We start from the raw sequence: 20,337 nt of genomic DNA, 5'->3' as shown, positions 1-20,337 counted from the left end.
TCTTAAAAAACATGACTCTTAGAGTTGAAACAATTTTTGACATCTTTAAACCAGAACAGACCAGAAGAGGACCATGATTCTTGATGACTCAGTACTGCCAATGAAGGCTGTCTCATTGCTATCCGTGCCAGCTATGAAAATTTTTTTCAGAAATTTCATCATGCTGTTGCTGGATCCAACTGAGCCTTCAAGTCTTCACTAAAATGTATGAATCTTCTTTTGTTTGTTTGTTTTTAGTTTGGTTATATCAAAAATTATTTAGTAGATCTGTTGAATCATGGACTTCTCTAAGCAGGGCTTTAACCTAACTCCAAGTTATCATATTATAAAATTTCCACTGTGGGTTTGAGGGTCATTATTCTAACCTGTTGTGTGTCATCCTTTAAAATTTTATTTCTGTAGTCAACTAATTATCTTTCTTAGATTCAGGCCATTTCAAGTTTGATAAACATGTCATCATCAAGTAGTTGATGACAGTATTGAACAGGCAGGTCCTCTCAAGGATAGCCTTCTATAATTTGATGTTGTTTGCTGATTGACACTATTAGAGTATAGCCATGTGATGAAGAACAAATCCGTCTATTGATATTATTGTCTAGTCCTCCATCTTTTGTCCATAAGGATATCATGAATCACTTGATCAAATGTTCTGCTAAAGTTTAGACATGTTTGTCCTATCACTCCAAAATAATCCTATCAAAGATGAAAGACATTCAATGTTATAGAACCTATTGGATTTTGGAATCTTTTTTTCTTCATCATTTTTTTCTTAAATGTGAACCACTACTTTAAATTGGGGGAAAATAAAAAGCTAGTAAGGAACAAGTATGTGTACCAGAACTAGTTTTGAACATCTGGTGTCATCTCTTATTGAAATTTTAAGACTTTTATTGCATCCTTCATTTGCTTTTTTCCCCCTTTGATCCAAAGAGCATCAGATCAGATCAGATCAGATCAGATCAATCGCTCAGTCGTGTCCGACTATTTGCGACCCCATGAATCGCAGCACACCAGGCCTCCCTGTCCATCACCAACTCCCAGAGTTTACTCAAACTCATGTCCATCGAGTCAGTGATGCCATCCAGCCATCCATTCTCTGTCATCCCCTCCTCCTGCCCACAATCCCTCCCAGCATCAGAGTCTTTTCCAATGAGTCAACTCTTTGCATGAGGTGGCCAAAGTATTCGAGTTTCAGCTTCAGCATCAGTCCTTCCAATGAACACCCAGGACTGATCTCCTTTAGAATGGACTGGTTGGATCTCCTTGCAGTCCAAGGGACTCTCAAGAGTCTTCTCCAACACCACAGTTCAAAAGCATCAATTATTTGGCACTCAGCTTTCTTCACAGTCCAACTCTCACATCCATACATGACCACTAGAAAAACCATAGCCTTGACTAGACAGACCTTTGTTGGCAAAGTAATGTCTCTGCTTTTGAATATGCTATCTAGGTTGGTCATAACTTTCCTTCCAAGGAGTAAGCGTCTTTTAATTTCATGGCTGCACTCACCATCTGCAGTGATTTTGGAGCCCCCAAAAATAAAGTCTGACACTGTTTCCACTGTTTCCCCATCTATTTCCCATGAAGTGGTGGGACCGGATGCCATGATCTTTGTTTTCTGAATGTTGAGCTTTAAGCCAACTTTTTCACTCTCCTCTTTCACTTTCATCAAGAGACTTTTTAGTTCCTCTTCACTTTCTGCCATAAGGGTGGTGTCATCTGCATATCTGAGGTTATTGATATTTCTCCCGGCAATCTTGATTCCAGCTTGTGTTTCTTCCAGCCCAGCGTTTCTCATGATGTACTCTGCATATAAGTTAAATAAGCAGGGTGACAATATACAGCCTTGACGTACTCCTTTTCCTATTTGGAACCAGTCTGTTGTTCCATGTCCAGTTCTAACTGTTGCTTCCTGACCTGCATATAGGTTTCTCAAGAGGCAGGTGAGGTGGTCTGGTATTCCCATCTCTTTCAGAATTTTCCACAGTTTATTGTGATCCACACAGTCAAAGGCTTTGGCATAGTCAATAAAGCAGAAACAGATGTTGTTTTGGAACTCTCTTGCTTTTCTGATGATCCAACAGATGTTGGCAATTTGATCTCTGGTTACTCTGACTTTTCTAAAACCAGCTTGAACATCTGGAAGTTCATGGTTCACGTATTGCTGAAGCCTGGCTTGGAGAATTTTGAGCATCCCTTTACTAGCGTGTGAGATCAGTGTAATTGTGTGGTAGTTTGAGCATTCTTTGGCATTGCCTTTCTTTGGGATTGGAATGAAAACTGACCTTTTCCAATCCTGTGGCCACTGCTGAGTTTTCCAAATTTGCTGGCATATTGAGTGCAGCACTTTCACAGCATCATCTTTCAGGATTTGAAAGAGCTCAACTGGAATTCCATCACTTCCACTAGCTTTGTTCGTAGTGATGCTTTCTAAGGCCCACCTGACTTCACATTCCAGGATGTCTGGCTCTAGGTCAGTGATCACACCATCATGATTATCTTGGTCGTGAAGATCTTTTTTGTACAGTTCTTCTGTGTATTCTTGCCAGCTCTTCTTAATATCCTCTGCTTCTGTTAGGTCCATACCATTTCTGTCCTTTATCGAGCCCATCTTTGCATGAAATGTTCCCTTGGTATCTCTAATTTTCTTGAAGAGATCTCCATTCTTTCCCATTCTACTTAATAATTAAAATAATTAAAGAAATGCAAATCAAAACTACAATGATATTTCACCTCATATCCATTAAGATGGCCACTATCAAAAAATAGAATATAGCAAATATTAGCAAAGATGTGGAGAAATTAGGGCCATTTTACACTGTAGATAGAAAGGCAAAATATTGTAGTAGCGACTATAGAAAGCATATGGATATTTCTCAGAAAGTTAAAAATAGAATAACCATATGATCCAGCAATCCTACTTTGAGTATACATCCAAAAGAACTGAAAGCAAGATCTCAAAAAGATATTTACACACCCATGTTCATCGCAGCACTATTCACAATATATCAAAAGCAGAAAGCAAGTCAATGCCAACCAGTAGATGAATGGGTTAAAAAAAAAATATTTTAATGTGGTACTTACATACAATGGAGCATGGTTCAGCCTTGAGAAAGAAGAAAGTCTTGTCACATGCAACAACATGGATAAACCTTGAGGACATTATTCCGAGTAAAACAAGCCAACCGAAAGACAAATACCATATGAGTCCACTTACATGAGATATCTAAAGTAGTCTAATTCCTAGAAACAAAAGGTAGAATAATGGTTGCCAAGGTCTGGCGGGAGGGGGAGATGGAGAATTGTTGTTCAATGAGTACAGAGTTTCAGTTTTTCAAAATGAAAAAATTCTGGAGATCTGTACAATAGTATGAATATACTTTACACTATCGAAATGTACACTTCCAAATGGTTAGGATGGTAAATTTTCTTACATGTTTTTTATTACCATGATTTTTAAGAAAAAATTTTTAATTTAAAAGATTAGCCCAACTCTTTCCTTTTGTAGAAAATGTAGGCCCCAAGATTTCAAGAAACTTTTAGTGAACTTCTGTGGATTCCAGTTACTAAGGTTTTTTCTCAAGTACTCACAAATGAGTTACTGCCCCTAACTTAATGTGGTTAAAACATTTTCCAAGGAGAAAAATGTTAATCACTGTATATGGGCTATTCAGAGTCTTTTAAAGAATTCATTTGAGAATACATAAGGCAATAGATCATCTCCTTAGTATTTCTATCATTAAGTCGAGAGAGTAAGTGACTGGGCCCAGTGTGCCAACTGAAGGCCTATTTGCCACCTTTCCTGCTTCAGTTTCCAGGTACATGCTTAAGTATCACCAGTGCAGGCCCCCATCTGCCACAGGCCCACTTATTTTGTAGTTTTCAAATAATAAATGGTGGCGCCTCTGTTTGTTTTCTATGGTTTTTTAAATTTTTTCAGACAAGATCGTAATTCAACTTGTTTAATTTCCTTTGAATTCTAAGGTTCTGTAAGACTTCTTCCCACCTTTGCCAGATTTAAGATCTGAGTACTTTCTTTTTTTAACTCAAAGTAATATCCCAGATGATGTTTCACTTCATAAAAGTACCTCTTGAATGAGAAATCGTGTTTACCTTGCTGTAAGCCCCAAGAGAAGAAAGAAGTATTTTCTCCATTATATTTAATTACTAATCAAAGTATTGAATATCATTGTAAAAATAAAATAGGAATGTCAGATGTGAACTGTGATACCAAATTGTTGATTTTTAAAAGAAAATTAATCATGTGGTCCAGGCTAAATTGTTGGTTTCAAAAATCCCAAGTATTTAACTTGATGTAACTAATATGTGCATTTAACTTTTAAACAGTTATTCCAAAGTTTTAAAAATCTTCCCCATTCTAATTTTCAGCCAATTTTCTTTGCAGTGCCTCCGAGGTGTCTATTACCCTTTAAAATGAATAGTAAGAATAATGTCCATTGTTCTTATGTGATTCTTTTTAATAGTATAACTCCCACTAGATATTAGTCTATCCTTAGAAGGAATCTTGGAATCTTAACAAGAATGATGAAAAACAATTCCATATAGTGTTTTAATTTTTATTAGTCATGTAATTTAAAAAGCACAGAGGCATTGAAGACAGACAGACTTACATTCCAACCCTGACTCCACCACTTCCTTTGTTGTTGTTCAGTCGCTCAGTGGTGTCCAGCTCTTTGCGACCCCATGGACTGTAGCACACCAGGCCTCCCTGTCCTTTATCATCTCCCAGAGCTTGTTCAAACTCATGTCCATTGAGTTGGTGATGCCATCCAACCATCTTGTCCTCTGTTGACCCCTTCTCCTCCTGCCTTCAATCTTTTCCAGTATCAGGGTCTTTTTTAATGAGTCAGCTCTTTGCATCAGGTGGCCAAAGTATTGGAGCTTCGTCTACAGCATCAGTCCTTCCAATGAATATTCAGGGTTGATTTCCTTTAGGATTGACTGGTTTGATCTTGCAGTCCAAGGGACTCTCAAGAGTCTTCTCCAACACCACAGTTCAAGCTTTGGCAAATTTATCCTTTCTCAGCCTCAGTTTCCCTGTATGTGAAATCAAGATAACCTGGACTTCCCTGTTGGTCCAGTGGTTAGGACTTTGCCTTCCCACGTGAGGGATTCAGGTTCAACCCCTGGTCAGGGAGCTAAGATCCCACATGCCTCTCTGCCAAGAAGCCAAAACATTAAACAGAAGCAATAGTGTAACAAGTTCAAGAAAGACTTAAAAAATAGAAAACAAGATAATCCAAAGTGCAGGGTTAAAATGAGGAATAAAAATGCTAGGACATTAGAAAGAAGTTGGGCAAATGTTAGTTTTCTAATTTTCCATGAGTAAGGTTAGTTGTTCTGTGGAATGTTTTTATATGAAGTTTTTTGAGCCAGACGGTGACTCCCCTTCTGGCCAAGTGCAGAGAGCCGTGTGGGAAAGGAAGCGTGTAGTCAGTAAGACTTACAATGGGCCTGAATTTGTTTTCTGTCACTTCCAACATGACCACGTAGTGTTCTGCTTGATTATTTCACTTGGCAAGAAGACACTGTCCTCGTTTGCATATCCTCCAGTGTAATCAGAGGGAGCCAAGTTTGACAATTTTTAAAGGATTTAGCTTCTTGAAGTTTGTTCTCCGGCAGACCTACACGGGGATTTGTCCCAGACCTCCCGTTTACAGTCAAAGGCGTTCCATGAATAATCTGATACGGAGTGAGTACAGAATAGACTCCTTTGTTTGCCAGACAGGTGAGGGCCCTAGTTTCTCTTGTTGCTAAAAATGTGGCCAGAAAAATGACTAGCTTTACATTCGTGCTAAATTAACCTCATTCCTTTTGTAATCTTACCCTCAAAATGATTTCACTGAAAATCCAAGAATAACAAGAGGCACTTCCCCCCCAGGGGCCTGAGAAACTTGAAAGTGTTTTATAATGTTAATAATAATCATAGGTGCAATGGTTTATCTCTGGACTTTCTATCCTGTTCCATTGCTTTACAGCAGAAATTAACAAAAAATTATAAGGCAAATTATACTCCAAAAAAATTAGTAATAATAATAAAAGTGTTAGTCGCTCAAGTCATGTCCAACTCTTTGCGACTCCATGGACTGTAGCTCACCAGGCTCCTCTGTCCATGGGATTTTCCAGGCAAGAATACTGGAGTGGGTTGCCATTTCCTTTTCCAAATAATAATAATAACAGCATTGAATAACTACTCAGCAGTTTTCAGTTTTCCCAGACTCTTTGCTGACTATCCTCTCTCATATGAACTAAACAAGGTTGGCAGAGCAGGTTTTATTATCCCCTTGAATAACTGAGGTTAGAGAGAGGTTTCTGGCTTACTGTTATTTAGAATTTCCAGCCCAAAGCTTTTATTCCCTGAATCTTCCTACTCTAAAGGTGGAGGGTAAACATTGTGAGATTGAGCTGTAACAGGTACTAGAATAGATACTTTGCATGTTTCTTCACTTGTGGTTTATAACAGTTTTCTGAAATATAGGTATTTTACAGATGAGTTTGCTCAGAGAAGCCACGTGCCTACTCAAGGTTACACAGATAATGAAAAAGTCCGTCTTCAGAGATTTCTCACTCTAAAACATAATCTCCTTTGTTGTGTAAAGTGGATGGATAGATAGATAAAGAGATATAGCCATCCCTTTCCCTCAGTCTGTCCACTCACCCGCAGACATGCAGACATAGGCGTTACTACAACGTCCAAAACCCAGTTCCCAACGACTAGTATGATTAGAACAACCTTCAGAGATGCCTGGGTTTATGCTCACCTGCCACAGTGTACAAGTGGAGAGTTCAAAAGCATCATACCTGGCAAAGCTTCAGTGTTATTCCCCACCTTTCAGGCCTCCTTCCTTCCTACTTCCATGAAACAAGAGAAAACCTACCCCAGGAAAATAGGTGCAAAACAACAGCCACTCTCAAATGACTGGCAGTCTAGTGTAGGAGGTGTGAAGTCTAGAGCAGGAGGTGTGAAGCAAGACCAACTGGAGAGGAATCCGAGCTGTTGAACTACTGGCTACATGTCCTTGGGCAAATAAATTAACCACCCTGCCCCTCAGCTTCCTCATCTTTGTAAAAGCAAGGATGAGGATGGTGCCTATCCCATGGGGTTGGTGGTGAGGATAAAATGAATGAGTTATGAAAAGTGCTTGGAACAATACTTGGCCCATATTAATAATAACAGCTAACATGATTTTCTGCTGATAGAAAACACTCAATAAATATTAAAACTATAACTTTTATTATATTCAGTAAGCAGATTTCACCCTTCCGCCAGCTCCCCTGAGGGTTAACCCACAGATGACAGGCTTTAGGGCCCCTTCCTAACTTCTCATGTTGAGTCTGTTTCTATGGAAAGTGTGACTAATTACTGCCATATCTCACTGAACTGCAGGTTCCCAAAGAAAGTGTGTGCAAGTAAAAGCTATGTATAGTATATTCTCACTTACATGTATTGAGGAAGCTTACTATTTAAAGGGATTTTATGGTCTCTCCACCCCTCTATCCATATTTCCCTTGTAGCATTTCCAATAGCATATTGTAATTATCTTGTCTCTGTTTTCCTTACCAGATCATGAACTCCTTGAGAGCAAAGCACACATTGTATTTCATTTTATTTTCCCAGTACCTAGTGGAGTGCTTGCCAGTAGTAACTTTTGTTTATTGACTAACTGAGCAAATGGGAGGATGAGGGAATGGATGCATGGTTGATTCTTTTAAGTAAATAATCAACTCTCAATTTTATGTCAGTCTGACTTTTCACACTTTGGATTTTCTTAAAGCTAGATAGCTGATGACGTTGTTGGTGATCAGGGTGCATCATTATGCAGCCCCTCTAATTACTGTCTCATAATGCTTGCATTTGTCCTACCAGTCAGGTCGTTCATTAATTTTAGTATAAACTCAGGGCATTGAGTTTAACGGCCAGACTCAAACCAAAAAAAGAAAAATATGTGTCCTTGTGTCCTTCTGTACATATTATTTTATATATATTCTTTTATATTACATTATTTTCCAAGCAATGCTAACAGTGAATGTATCAGATTTCAAAAATATACTTCAAAGTGTTACCACTCATAATTACTGAGTTCATATGAAACTCTTTAAGAAGAATTCTTGGCTTTCAAAACAGTGTCAAGTTATACAGTGATGCTGTGCAAGAGGGAATTGTAGACACCATCCAAAACAGACAGATACTTCACTTCTGTGGATGAGAAAAAGCGAGACCCAGAGAGGTGAATGATTTGTTCGGGGTCACACAGCTCAGCAGAGATGGAGCTAGCCTTGACTTCTGGTCCTCATAGTCTCAGGCCAGGGGCTTTGTGGTCCCTGGGGCCAGTATTTGGTGATGTTGATTCTGGAAGATGCAGGACACGCCAGCCAAGACAAGGGCACAATTCCTGGAATGCTACATTGTGGTTGATGTGGGCTGGTGGCCAATGGAAGAAGACCCCTGTGGTCCACATTAACACTCCTGGATGTATACAGTCCGTCCACGTGGCGTTTAACTTTTAAGGTGTTGGAGAAATGCAGGTCTGCTGCTAAACAGAGGTGACCCACACACATGCGAAGTCTTCGTAATGTCCCTCTGCAATTTTTAAACATTTGAACTCTAAACTTTTCAACTTTAATAAACTACATTGAAGGTTTGATAGAAACAAATTGTAATAAGCAAGGGTTCTTTTTTCTCATGGAAGGTTTGTGTGTATTGAAGAATAGGAGACCATTTTAAAGCTCTACTATGTAATATTATCTATGTTATTTGAACTAGTATAACTTTTGCTCTTTTCCATTTCTACACCCAGATTCAAAGGACTCCAAGGAGAAGAATAAAATGGAAATCCTGTACATACTGGTGCCTAGTGTTGCCATCCCCCTGGCCATTGCTTTGCTCTTCTTCTTCATTTGTGTCTGTCGCAATAACCAGAAGTCGTCGTCACCACCTGTTCAGAGGCAACCAAAACACGTCAGAGGTCAAAATGTAGAGATGTCAATGTTGAACGCGTATAAACCCAAGGTAAAACTAGCAGTCCTGAGCTGCACTTATTCTATAGACTTCAAGTTAAAGCAAAACTTACCACCCTCCCGAGCTTAGAAATCAAATGATATAGAATCAGAAGTTGTATTAGTACTAGCGTGCATTGTCGGCATAAGCATGCATCTCTAACTGTCCCAGGCAGCTCGAGCATACTTTCATCAGTGTGACCACTTTGGGGCTGGATGATCACCTCACTGCCTTGCATAGAGTTTGCAATGGAAGGAACCCTTATGAGATCATCTCTACCAGCCCTGCAGGACTCAGAGTGTGAGCTATTTTTCTAAATCTTCAAAAAGGAAATCCCATATTCTTCCAATTAAACTGAAAAGAGCTGAACAGAGAGAGAGAGAAATCGAACACTGTTTACTAACTTTATTGTCAAAAAATCCTTTTACTTGCACGACAATGTGCATGTGTTAACACTACTGTACCACACACTTAAATGGTCAATTGTGTTACGTGTTTTTTACCACAGTTTAAAAATCTATTTCGTGCCTAACCTAAATCCCTTTCTCTTTGGTTTCCATATATTTTAAGAGAAGTTTTGTCCTTCCTACAGTCTTTGAATGCTGTTTTATGATAGCCCTTAGCTCTCTCCTCTCTCATGCTAAATCAATCCACTTCCTTTTAGTTTTTCCTCCACGTCTTTCAACATTTGGGTTGCTCAAGGTCCTGGCAAGGAAACCAGGGTCACTGGCCCTTCCCTTAAATGGAACACACATCACATCTTGGGGCTGAAATACAACAGAGGCTTTCTCTCCGGAAAACTAGCACCTCAATCTCAGGCCTCTCGGGAAAGAGATTTCATTTAAATAATTTAGGATTCTTGCATCCACAGAAGCCTGCTTTTTCTTCATGTTCCCACTCCATAGGAACATTCATTCAGCAAATATTTATCTTCTCTGTGGGTTAGAGACTATATTATTCTTTTGACCCTCATAAAGAGAAGATGCATCATTTTTTTATACAGTTTTAGAGAAAAAAAAAATGCCTTCACACTGAAATCAATCCTTTCACCCAATAAGTAGCATAATTGGGCCTGACACATAGCTCTCATTTGATCTTACTTTGCTTTGCTGTTGGATACTTGTTTTTAATTTTAAAAGACTTAAAATATTTTTCTATTGCAGAGTCATACTTGTTGGTAGGGTTATGGGGTTTCTTAAATGCTAAAAAATTCATCATTAAGCATTCTGCCCCAAACAAAACCACTGTTCTCTTAAGTGTGAATTTTTACCAGAAAAAAACCCACAGACCCTGGAGACCACAGAGTTCACTCAGTGGGCTGGGGAATGGGTCGGGGGTGGGGGGAGGTTTAACTCTTGATATCCTAGCTGCTTTTGGCCAATTTACATATATTGTAATGTGTTACATCATAGCACCCTTAATCCTTACAATTAATAGAAGAAAATAGAAGGGTTAATATTAGTGCACATTCATGTAGGCATACCTAGTTGACCTTTTACATATCCCATGACTTCAAACTTGTAATGCAATAGTCTTTGTTCTATAAGAATCTTTCCCTGTCATTTCTGTTATGAAATGCTGAGAATCCTTACAAACACCAGAACTCTGGGTGAAAATGAGGCCCAGATCAGTTTGGTTCCAGTAGTCACTGAGCAGCAACCACCATCCTGGGGAGGTGGGCTCCTCGTTGCTATGGTAGGAGTCATAGAAAGAGTCATTTCCATTTGGAGAAATCATCAGTTTTGTAGGTCAGCCTCAGTCTGCAGCTTAATTCCATGGTTATCGGAGGTTTCTTTTGCAGCACAACATGTCCAACGTGCATGATGTTTGGGATTTATATCATCTTTCGGATAAAGATCTCAGAGAGCTTGTGGTGTCGCAGAGAAAGCAAATAGACGTTCAGTGATACAAATTTTCAGAAACTATTCTAGGAACTTTTATGTTCATTATCTCATTTAATCCTCACACCCATCACATAAGGGGGGTATTATAATCACTATTGTACAACCAGGGTAACTGAGACTGCAGATGAGGTAAGTAACTTACGGACGGTCAAAGAGCTAGTAACTGGAAGAGATAAAATGTGACTAGAGGATTTTTCTCATTGGAGAAGGAAATGGCAACCCACTCCAGTGTTCTTGCCTGGAGAATCCCAGGACGGTGGAGCCTGGTGGGCTGCCGTCTATGGGGTCACACAGAGTCGGACACGACTGACGCAACTTAGCAGCAGCAGCAGCAGAGGATTTTTCAGCTTTAGGTAAAGCCCTTGAACTTGCCTGACACAGTGATTTCTTCTTTTTAACTGAAGAAATCGTGCTGTGAAGGGGAAGTAGGCGGCCAGACGAACAACTAAATGCAACTCCATTTGTCAGTTTGCGCTGAACGCTAACCACAGGGATCACCTGGCTTGTGAATGACCTCCCGAGGAGGCCTGGGTAACAGTTGTAAGCCTGAGTTATACAGCCCCAGTCCTGCCAGAGACATGTGAAATTTGGCCAAAGAAATAACAGTCCTCCATCCTCCATGGTCATGGAGACAAATGTAACATACACTGGGATACATTTTTTCCTGAGACTTGGTAAAGCAGAACATTGTTTTCATCATTTCTGGACCATTTCCTCAGCATGCCTTGCAAAATCTCCCAGTGTCAAGATTTTTTCCAACACAAGGCGTAGAGTTTCGCCTTAAACAGCTCACCAGCAATTCTGAATCAGACTGGAAGGAGGAATGGCTCGAGCATATGTGACTGGGTTGAGGAGGGAGAGGGAACAACAAAAACAAATGCTAAGGTTTTTTTTTTTCTTTCTTTCTCTCCTAAGAGATTTGGCTCCAATCAAATTTGACTTATTCAGCTGTTTGTTTTGGTTCTTACTGAGTGCCTTTCCTGGAAAAAGCACAAAGGACTTTGTCGACCTTAAAGAAAATTCCTAAATGTAAACAGTTGATCTCTAAAACTGGTTTGAAAGGTCATCGACACATAAATATTACATGTACCTATAAAATCTAAAAAGAAGGGACACGCATAAGAAAGAAAGAGGGGGGGAAAAGAGTCCTGAAAACAAACACCCTACCAGAATAAAATCAAAAGGATATTTGAAGGCTGGGACGAGAAAAGAATGAAGGATGGAAGCTGGTCGGCCCTGGCCTCATACTTATTTATCCACATGAATGTGCCCTTCAGGTTTTAAACTATCTCTTTCCACTCTCTCCACTTGCTGAGCTGATTTTACCCACCCCTGCCCCCACTCCCCCACACTGAGTGTTTGTATTAAGAAGAGGCTTCTCTGGGAGATTAGAAATCCATACCCACAGAGGAGACAATAGGCAGCCCAGACAGACTGGCGATAGGACCTGGCTTGAGTCCCCAGAGAGGTGGCCGGGAAAGTTGGAAGTTAAAAATTTGATGAGGCATGAGTCTCCTTCAGATATGTGGGGAAAGGAAGCCAGTGGACCAGAGAGGCATCTTAACTCGGAGCCTTGAAGAGTCAGGAAATAGAGGTGCTCCCCCAGCCCCATCACTAACTGCCCTGTGACCCTGAGAAGCCAGTTTGCCTCTCTGTGTCTCAATTTTCTCAGCTGTTCAGAGAAAGAGGTCAACTGTGTTCATGCAAAGGACCGTTTGTTTATTTTCCTTTTATTTTGTTCAGCTCAAGATTTCAATCCTTTCTGTTGGATAAGTTCATCTCCTATCTTTTCCATCTTTAAAAATCCTCTGACAGTACTCTGGTGATGCAGAAACTAAGGAGGGTTATTCTATCTTGAATTACACATTTTACAATCTGAGCAGGATTTTTTTTTTTTTTAAGTGCTACAGAAAATGAAACTTCTCCAAGAATTCTGGAAACCCTAACTTCCCATCTCTCTGCTTCTTTCCCTTTGCCTCCCCCCAGCTCCTGCCACCCTGCCCCAACTGTCATGTCTGAAACACAGAGTAGTCTCCTGGGGGAGGAACGGTGTGGAGCTCACCTCCTGGGGAGTTAGAAAAAGGGCAGAGCCTCCCCCTCAAGCTCAGGGTTAACCCAGTTCTGTCTTTCCCTATGTGACCCACTTACGTGGGATTTAGATCCACAGAGAGGTTAAGGGGTGGAGGAGTTTGAAAATGAGGAGCAGGAAGACTAGGGGGAGGGCTACAGGGTCAAACTCCTGCAGCTCTTGGCTGATTATAAGGAAGATTTGGGGAAAAGCAAAGTTTGCCTATAGCTTTCTAAAACTGGTGGCTGTATTTTATTTTATTTATTTTTTAAACTTTTATTTTATATTGGGATATAGCCAATTAATAATATTGGGACAGTTTCAGGTGAACAGCAAAGGGACTCAGCCATGCATATACATGTATCCATTCTCCTCAAACTCCCCTCTCATCCGCGCTGCCACATAACATTAAGCAGAGTTCCCTGTGCTGTGCAGTAGGTCCTTGTTGGTTATCCATTTTAAATATAGCAGTGTACACATCCCAAACTCCCTAACTACCCCTCTCCCCGCACCCACCCACTAGCAACCACAATTCATTCTCTAAGTCTGTGAGTCTCTTTCTGTTTTATAAATTCATTTGCATCATTTCCTTTTAGATTCCACATAGAAGGGATGTCATACAATATTTCTTCTTCTCTATCTGACTTACTTCATTTAGTATGACAATCTCTAGGTCCATCCATGTTGACGCAAGTGGCATTGTTTCATTCTTTTTAATGGCTGAGTAGTATTCCAGTGTGTGTGTGTGTGTGTGTGTGTGTGTATACACAAAGGGATCCTCTTTCTGCATCCCTCTGTCAGTGGACATTTCTGTTGTTTCTGTATCTTGGCTATTGTCAACAGTGCTGCAGTGAACATTGCAGTGCATGTATTTTATTTCTGACCTAACCCTCATTTCTGTTTCTTCACTTCCAGACTACTTCTCTCTCCTTTTCTTTTCCAGCCAAAGTATTCAGGCTTTACTGAATGTACTGACACTTGATTATATTCCCTGGACCAGTCCCTTTTGCTAGCAACATGCTTCCATCTAAAAAGCCCTGCTGTGGTTGGGGGAACCCTTGGGAACCCCTGTCCTTATCCAATGTCACTACACTTATTGCTAAAACATCCTCAGTAACTTTTCCACTCATTCTTTAAAGCCATTGTCTCCAAGGCTTCTGAGCTCATCATGCTCTTCACATGGCCTCTGGGGAAACACTAGTGATGTAATTTAATCCAGTGACCTTTCCTAAGTCTTCTTCCTCCTTAATTTCTCTGGAGCATTCTTCTTAGCCACCATCTTGAAATACTTTTTCTCTTGGCTCTCCTCCTATCTCCTCCTGTTTCCTTCACCAGTTCTTTTGACTCCCTAAAGGAGCGCCTCCTCTGACGTTTGTCAGTTCTCTTTCCTCTTTCTTTCTCTCTGCTAATTTCATCCTCTGGCATTGCTTTAGCTCCCAGTTGACATCATGATTCAGCAATCTGGAAGGACCTAATCTCAAGTTATCGAGTTCTTTCTCCCAGCACCCAGGAGTCTCTCTGGGCCTAACTTACCTTTCCAGCCACATTTGTTCTTGGTTTATTTCTGGGAAGTAGTATGATATGCTTCAAAGATCAAGGATTTAGAGACAGAGAGATATGATTCTATATCTTGGCTTCATTATTTACTGGCCATGAGATCACTGTTTTCTCATTTGTAAAACAAGGATACAAATAGTGCTTAGAAGAGATTTTTAAATTTATTTTTATTGAGGTATAATTGACACTTGTGATATTAGTTTCAGGTATATAACATAATGATTCGATATTTTTAAGTAGTGCAAAATGATCACCACAACAGGCCTAGCTAACATCTGTCATAGTTATAACAGCTTTTTTCTTGTGATGAGAACTTCTAAAATTTACTCCCTTAGCAATTTTCAAATGTGCAGTACAGTATTATGAAGTATATTCACTATGCTCTACATGCCTATGACATTTTATAACTGAAAGTTTGTACCATTTGACTCTCTATACCTGTTTTGTCCCTCCCACCCAAAAAGCCGCCCTCCCCCCACCCACCACTAGTAGCCACCAATCTTCTCTAAAAGAGATATTTCTGACACTTCAAGATAGTGTGTCTGGCACCTCACAGGTACTCAACAGTTTACAATTTACTATTGTTTGCTACAGCAATAATATGAACAGTCACAAACCTTTTAGTCAACTATCAAATGCTGTGTACAGGATTCTGTGGGCGGGGGAGGAAGATACAGGATTCAGCAGCCCACAGCATTAACTGGGGTGGGGACAACGGGATCAGAGCCAAGATTATAGTGGTAACTCTTTGGGTAGCTCTGGTATTCCTGTGCCCATCCAGTGAGCATAAATCTTCTGCCACACTTCCTGTTCACACCCTGGATAAAACCCCTCAGGATGGAGAGGACAGTCTCTACCCTGTGGTGGTGTGAGGACTGGGGGCCATCCAGTTCAGAGCTTAGCTTTAGACTATGTCTGAAGAAGCTTTACTTCTAGGAAGAATGAGTATTATAAATGGATATTATGAAAAAGCTAAAGTACTTTACATGCATTATCTCAATATAATCTTTACAATAATCTTCTGAAGGTGGTACTAATTTTGAGCCTGATTTTGGGAGGTAAGAAAACTGAGGCTTGAGATTAAGATTTTACCCAAAGTCACTCAGCTGGTGAGTGGCAGAGCCAAAACTCGAACCCAGGTGTGAGCAGGTCTGGAGCCCAGTGGTCCTTAATTTTCTGGCTGCTGAAATACACAAGCCCAAGTTACAAGCCCACGGTGGCTCACGCAGACATTCAAATTACTGACGTTCTGTTCTACCTCTTTACAGGCAGAATCGACCCTCTCCCACTGACACTATAAAGTAACCCCACCACAGAATCAACCCTGGTCACCACCAAACATTCAAACTATCAGAAAGTTACATATAGAGAAAAGAACTGTTTCTGAGGTTAAATCACTTCCAGAGAAGCGTAGCTGAACTCTGAGCAAATGTGGCCAGCTATTGGTTGGAATGCCCTCCAGGATTTGATTGCTTAAGCCGGAAGGCACTTCGTTTGGCTGTAGTCTTTGAAAATGTCCATAACCTCTCCAAATCAAATGGTTGTGGCCTTTAAGCTTTAGAATGTAATCATTTCCATTTATGAGTGGGGTCAGTTGTTTCACAGTTCTACCACTGTTTACCTAAGAACCAGTAAAATGCACAGGAAAGGAAAACCAGCTTTAGAGTCAAATGAATTCCTCTCAGATACTAAAAACTCTCAATCTTGTATGCTATCCAGGGCTCTTATGCCCAACTCAGGTAAAGGCTGCTGTTGAATGGTTTTATTCACTTGTCCCAGTCAACTAATGTTAGCAACAAAGGATCAGCCAGAAAGTCTAGGTCATCAGAGACCAGAGAGTAATTAATTACACCTTGACATTCCACTTTTACACCAGTGGGACTCATGCTTCTAAAATTGTGGAGCCCTCTGAGGATCAAATGAAAACTACCCTCTTTTTCCCAGAAAAGTGCTCCATCTTTGAAGCCAGACATAGGTGGAGCTGAATCTTGGCATTACTACTTAATAGTTGTGCTTCCACAGGCAAGCTACCTAGCCCCAAAGGCCTTAATTTCTTGATCCATAAAGTGGAGAAATCATAGTATGTATCTCATGGGTTTGTGATGAGGGTTAAATAAATTGATGCATTAAACAATGAGAGAGCCCATGAGGGAGTATAGTGTAGTCATGAGGAAGACAGACCCTGGAGTCTGAACTTACAACCTAAATACTAGTTGTGCGGTCACTTATCTGCCGTTCCTCAGGTTCTGCATCTGTGAAACGGGGATAATAGTCATAGTGACCAATTTCATAGGGTTATTGTGATAGGAAAGGAATTCATATGTATAAAGTACTTATAGCCTGACACATAAACACTCCACCCGCAGCCCCAACTTGCAGCCATTATTATGATCTCAGCATCTGGCACATGGCAAGTATTCAGTACATGGTAGCTCAGATTACAAACATCTAGAATGGGAGCTGTGTCCCCTCTCCTCGTGATTCTTAAATGGTTTCTCATATGCTATTCCCTGTGTATACTCTTTGGTATATAGTATATATAGTATCAGTTGACTGAGGTAACCAGCTATGAAAATACATCCTATACAATTGGTTGCACATGAAAATAGAATAAACTGATGACATGGCCCAAGCTATAAAGTGATGTCTATTTCAAAACCTGAATCTCTTAAGACAGGAGCCATGCAGAATATAACCCAGTAAAACACTAGTTGATGGCTCTTACATTTTTCTCTGCTGGCATTTCCAAAGCATCTTCCTAAAGCAGAGTGTTACAGTCTCTGTCTCTATTAGTCAAAATTGCTCAAATTGGTTCTGCAGAGAGACTGTAGTCATTCATCATGCCAGGAGCAGGGACCAGACACTCGTGAACTGTCTGATCCAGGAAGGCATATTCTTTTCTTTCCTTTCTTTTTGAAAGTCATATTCCATTTATTCCAGTGGTTCTCTCATTTATTCCAGTCCCAGAGCATCCTCATCACCTGGGAACCTGTCAGAACTGCAGAATCTGACTTACGGAATTAGAAACTCTAGGAGTGAGGCCTAGCAATCTGTGTTATAACAAGCCCTCTGGGGGATTCCAGTGCCTACTCTGGTGTAGACTCTGCTGGTCAGTACTTGAGATTCAGAGAGTAAGTCTGCAAGGAATATAGTTCTCAGAGAAGCCTCCAAAGAGAAGCAAACCTGGTCGTATCCTCCTGTTATCCCAAATACCACCCCCTTCCCCCTGCAATTTCAATAGGGCCACGATCTGCTTCATTATTCCTCTAATAGAGCTGAGGACAAATGCCGCTTGTGGGACCTACCTCTCCTGCAGATACTTGATCCAGCTAGAATCGGCGTGTGTGAGTAGTGAAAGATATTTGTGAAAGGGCAGCAGTGGTAGGGCATGAGGGATGGGAAAGGAACCAGTGTAAGGGGTTCAAGGACTATAGGAGGAGGTTTGTCCATTGCAAGAACATGGACGTCAGTCCTTTCCCAGCACCTGCTGCTGAAGCTACCTTCCTGTCCGGGAGCACCACCCCGGCTTCTAGTTCACACCACCTTCCTGGGGCTCTGCTTTCTATCTGTGTGTCTACGTCACTCTGGACTCAAAGTAAAGCCATCAATCATGCCCCGTTCAGGTTAGAGGTGAAAGGTCACAGCGGAATCAGTGCTGCACGCCAAGGTTGATGGCCATCACAAAATCCTCACCTCATTTCCTGCGGTAATCATTTAGGAAAAGTGAGCAGGAAATAGCAGGTTAGTCGCAAGCTGTGTCACCCAGAGGTGTATTATCACCTAAGGTGTAACTTCCCAAAGGTGGAGAGAGATAAAGTTGCTGAGTCTGTCGCTCTTATCCATCTTCCATCTACATAATTGCAGTTTTTTAAAAAACTCTACCCATGGTTCATTTCTTTCATACTTCAAGTTAATGGATGTAAAAGGGGCACATGTCCTCACTTACTTCTTCTCTCACTCAGGTGAGAGAAGCCTGGCCTCTGTAGCAGCTGTTTAGACAGGACTACAATACTCATATGGACTCACACCTAACAACTCACCATCTAAAAATGTTCTCTCTTCATTTTTTTTCTGGTCAGAGCTCACTGAAGCCTGAATACAGTTGCTCTTCAGAAATTTCAAGGGGAAGAAATACAATCAGATTTTAGAATAATGTATCAACTTCTACATCAACTCTGATTTTTCTCCCCCGCCAAAATTATATAATTTTTTAAACCACACTGAGGCAGATGTGTGTTTACTTTGAGAAGTAAAAATGTTAACATTTAAACTGAAAGCCTGTTTCAGTTTTAAGGTACTTAATTGCCTTACAGCATATAATAAACGGAGCCCATCTTGTCATTCAACTAATGGAGGGAGTGATAAAGAGATAGGAGCCCAGGACCCTATTCATTCCAGCTTTCCTTTGTACTTGGTTTACTTTGGCATCGTGCCTCATGTGTATTTTACACTTCTTTACATTTTGTACATCCCTGTATGACAAATACTTGTCAAACAAAAACTAAACAGATTTATAACCCTTTAACTTGAAATGAGCCAAAATTGAACTGCCAAAACTTTATGACTTCATTTTCTTTCATAGTTTTCCACTACATTGGTTCAAACAGACAAACCCCACTTGAGGTCAAGCAGAGGTCATTTCACTTTCATTACTAAAATATAATTTACAATATGCCAGACCTAAACAAGTTTAGCCTAAAGGGTTTGTATAATGTAAACCATCTGTTCCTCAACAATACAGCTAATTTCCTGCCGTCACCATACAGTCTACTGACTGCTTCTTTAAGGATTTTTATGATTTTTTAACTAGTTCAGGATTTATGTAAAATTTGAAAATGAGTCTATAGTTAAAACTCATTTGTACCAAATAACTTGAGCATTTAAAAAATGCAAATCACTGTGTAAATTGTTCCCCTGAAACCAAGCTCTGAGCAGCTTTTTGGTTTTGTTTTTTATTTTTTTTCCTGGGTATTTCTATGCCGGCTGCTGCACAGGTGTTCCAAGAAAAGGTTTTGTGAAATTGGTCGTTTTACTTTCCATGTTTCTTTCCAAAGCAAATCCCCAAATTTGGTTATGACTATCTCTTGTGAAGTATTCCTTCCTTCTATCGGCTAGAGAAGGGTATGGACTATATGCCTTCTGGCCCACTGGGTATTATGACAAGGCACACTTGGAGTCAAAACGAACTTTTTTCATGTGTCTGAACAGGGAGAAAGAAGAACAATTATCATTCCACAGAGTGACCACACACCGAAAGCTGACCTCACAGCCCTACGAGGTGTCAGGCCCCAGGCTGAGCTGACAGAGACATGCTGTGTCCAACTGGGATTGTTGGCCGGCGGGCTTCTCTGGTTTCAAACAGAAGGCCTTATACACACAAGGACAGCAGTTTTGGCTCTCTTAAAAATTCTTGATAATTTTCTAAGCCTCTTTCTCTGTCTATAAAATGGCAAGAGTTCTTCTTCCATAGATGAATACCAGAGAACTAATTTGCTTACCTCAGTGTAGGGGAATGCAGCTGGCCTCCTTAGCCATGAAGCCCCAGGGGCCATGTGTCAGGCCAGCGCCAAAGTCCTGTCCACCTCCTCTTCTCTTCCCGTCCACATAAGTTTGGCCTGCTTGCTTCCTTTCCCATCTGCCACCATCTACTCTTCCCCATGGGTTTTTTTGCTCCCTCCGCCTCCATCTGCATCTTCCAGAATCCTCAGAGGAAAAAGCTACAGGACACTCAAATTCTTACCCACCCGCAGGTTCCAAGACAGACTCTCTGTCATTTTTAAAGAATTAAA

At 40.6% G+C, this 20,337-nt stretch overlaps 1 protein-coding gene across 1 annotated transcript in view; it reads left to right on the top strand.

Moving 5' to 3' along the window:
• ROR1 (receptor tyrosine kinase like orphan receptor 1) overlaps positions 1-20,337 on the top strand; it is a 466,632-nt gene that overhangs the window by 438,122 nt on the left and 8,173 nt on the right. Inside the window, exon 8 of the mRNA XM_055585619.1 lies at positions 8,820-9,031. Within this exon, the coding sequence (XP_055441594.1) occupies positions 8,820-9,031 (212 nt within the window). The remainder of the gene's footprint in view (positions 1-8,819; positions 9,032-20,337) is intronic.

This window comes from Bubalus kerabau, chromosome 6 (assembly GCF_029407905.1).
Source record: "Bubalus kerabau isolate K-KA32 ecotype Philippines breed swamp buffalo chromosome 6, PCC_UOA_SB_1v2, whole genome shotgun sequence".
NCBI classification, from domain to species: Eukaryota; Metazoa; Chordata; class Mammalia; order Artiodactyla; family Bovidae; genus Bubalus; species Bubalus kerabau.
Note: the sequence above shows the minus strand (reverse complement) of the source record. Positions and strands in the feature narration are given on the sequence as shown.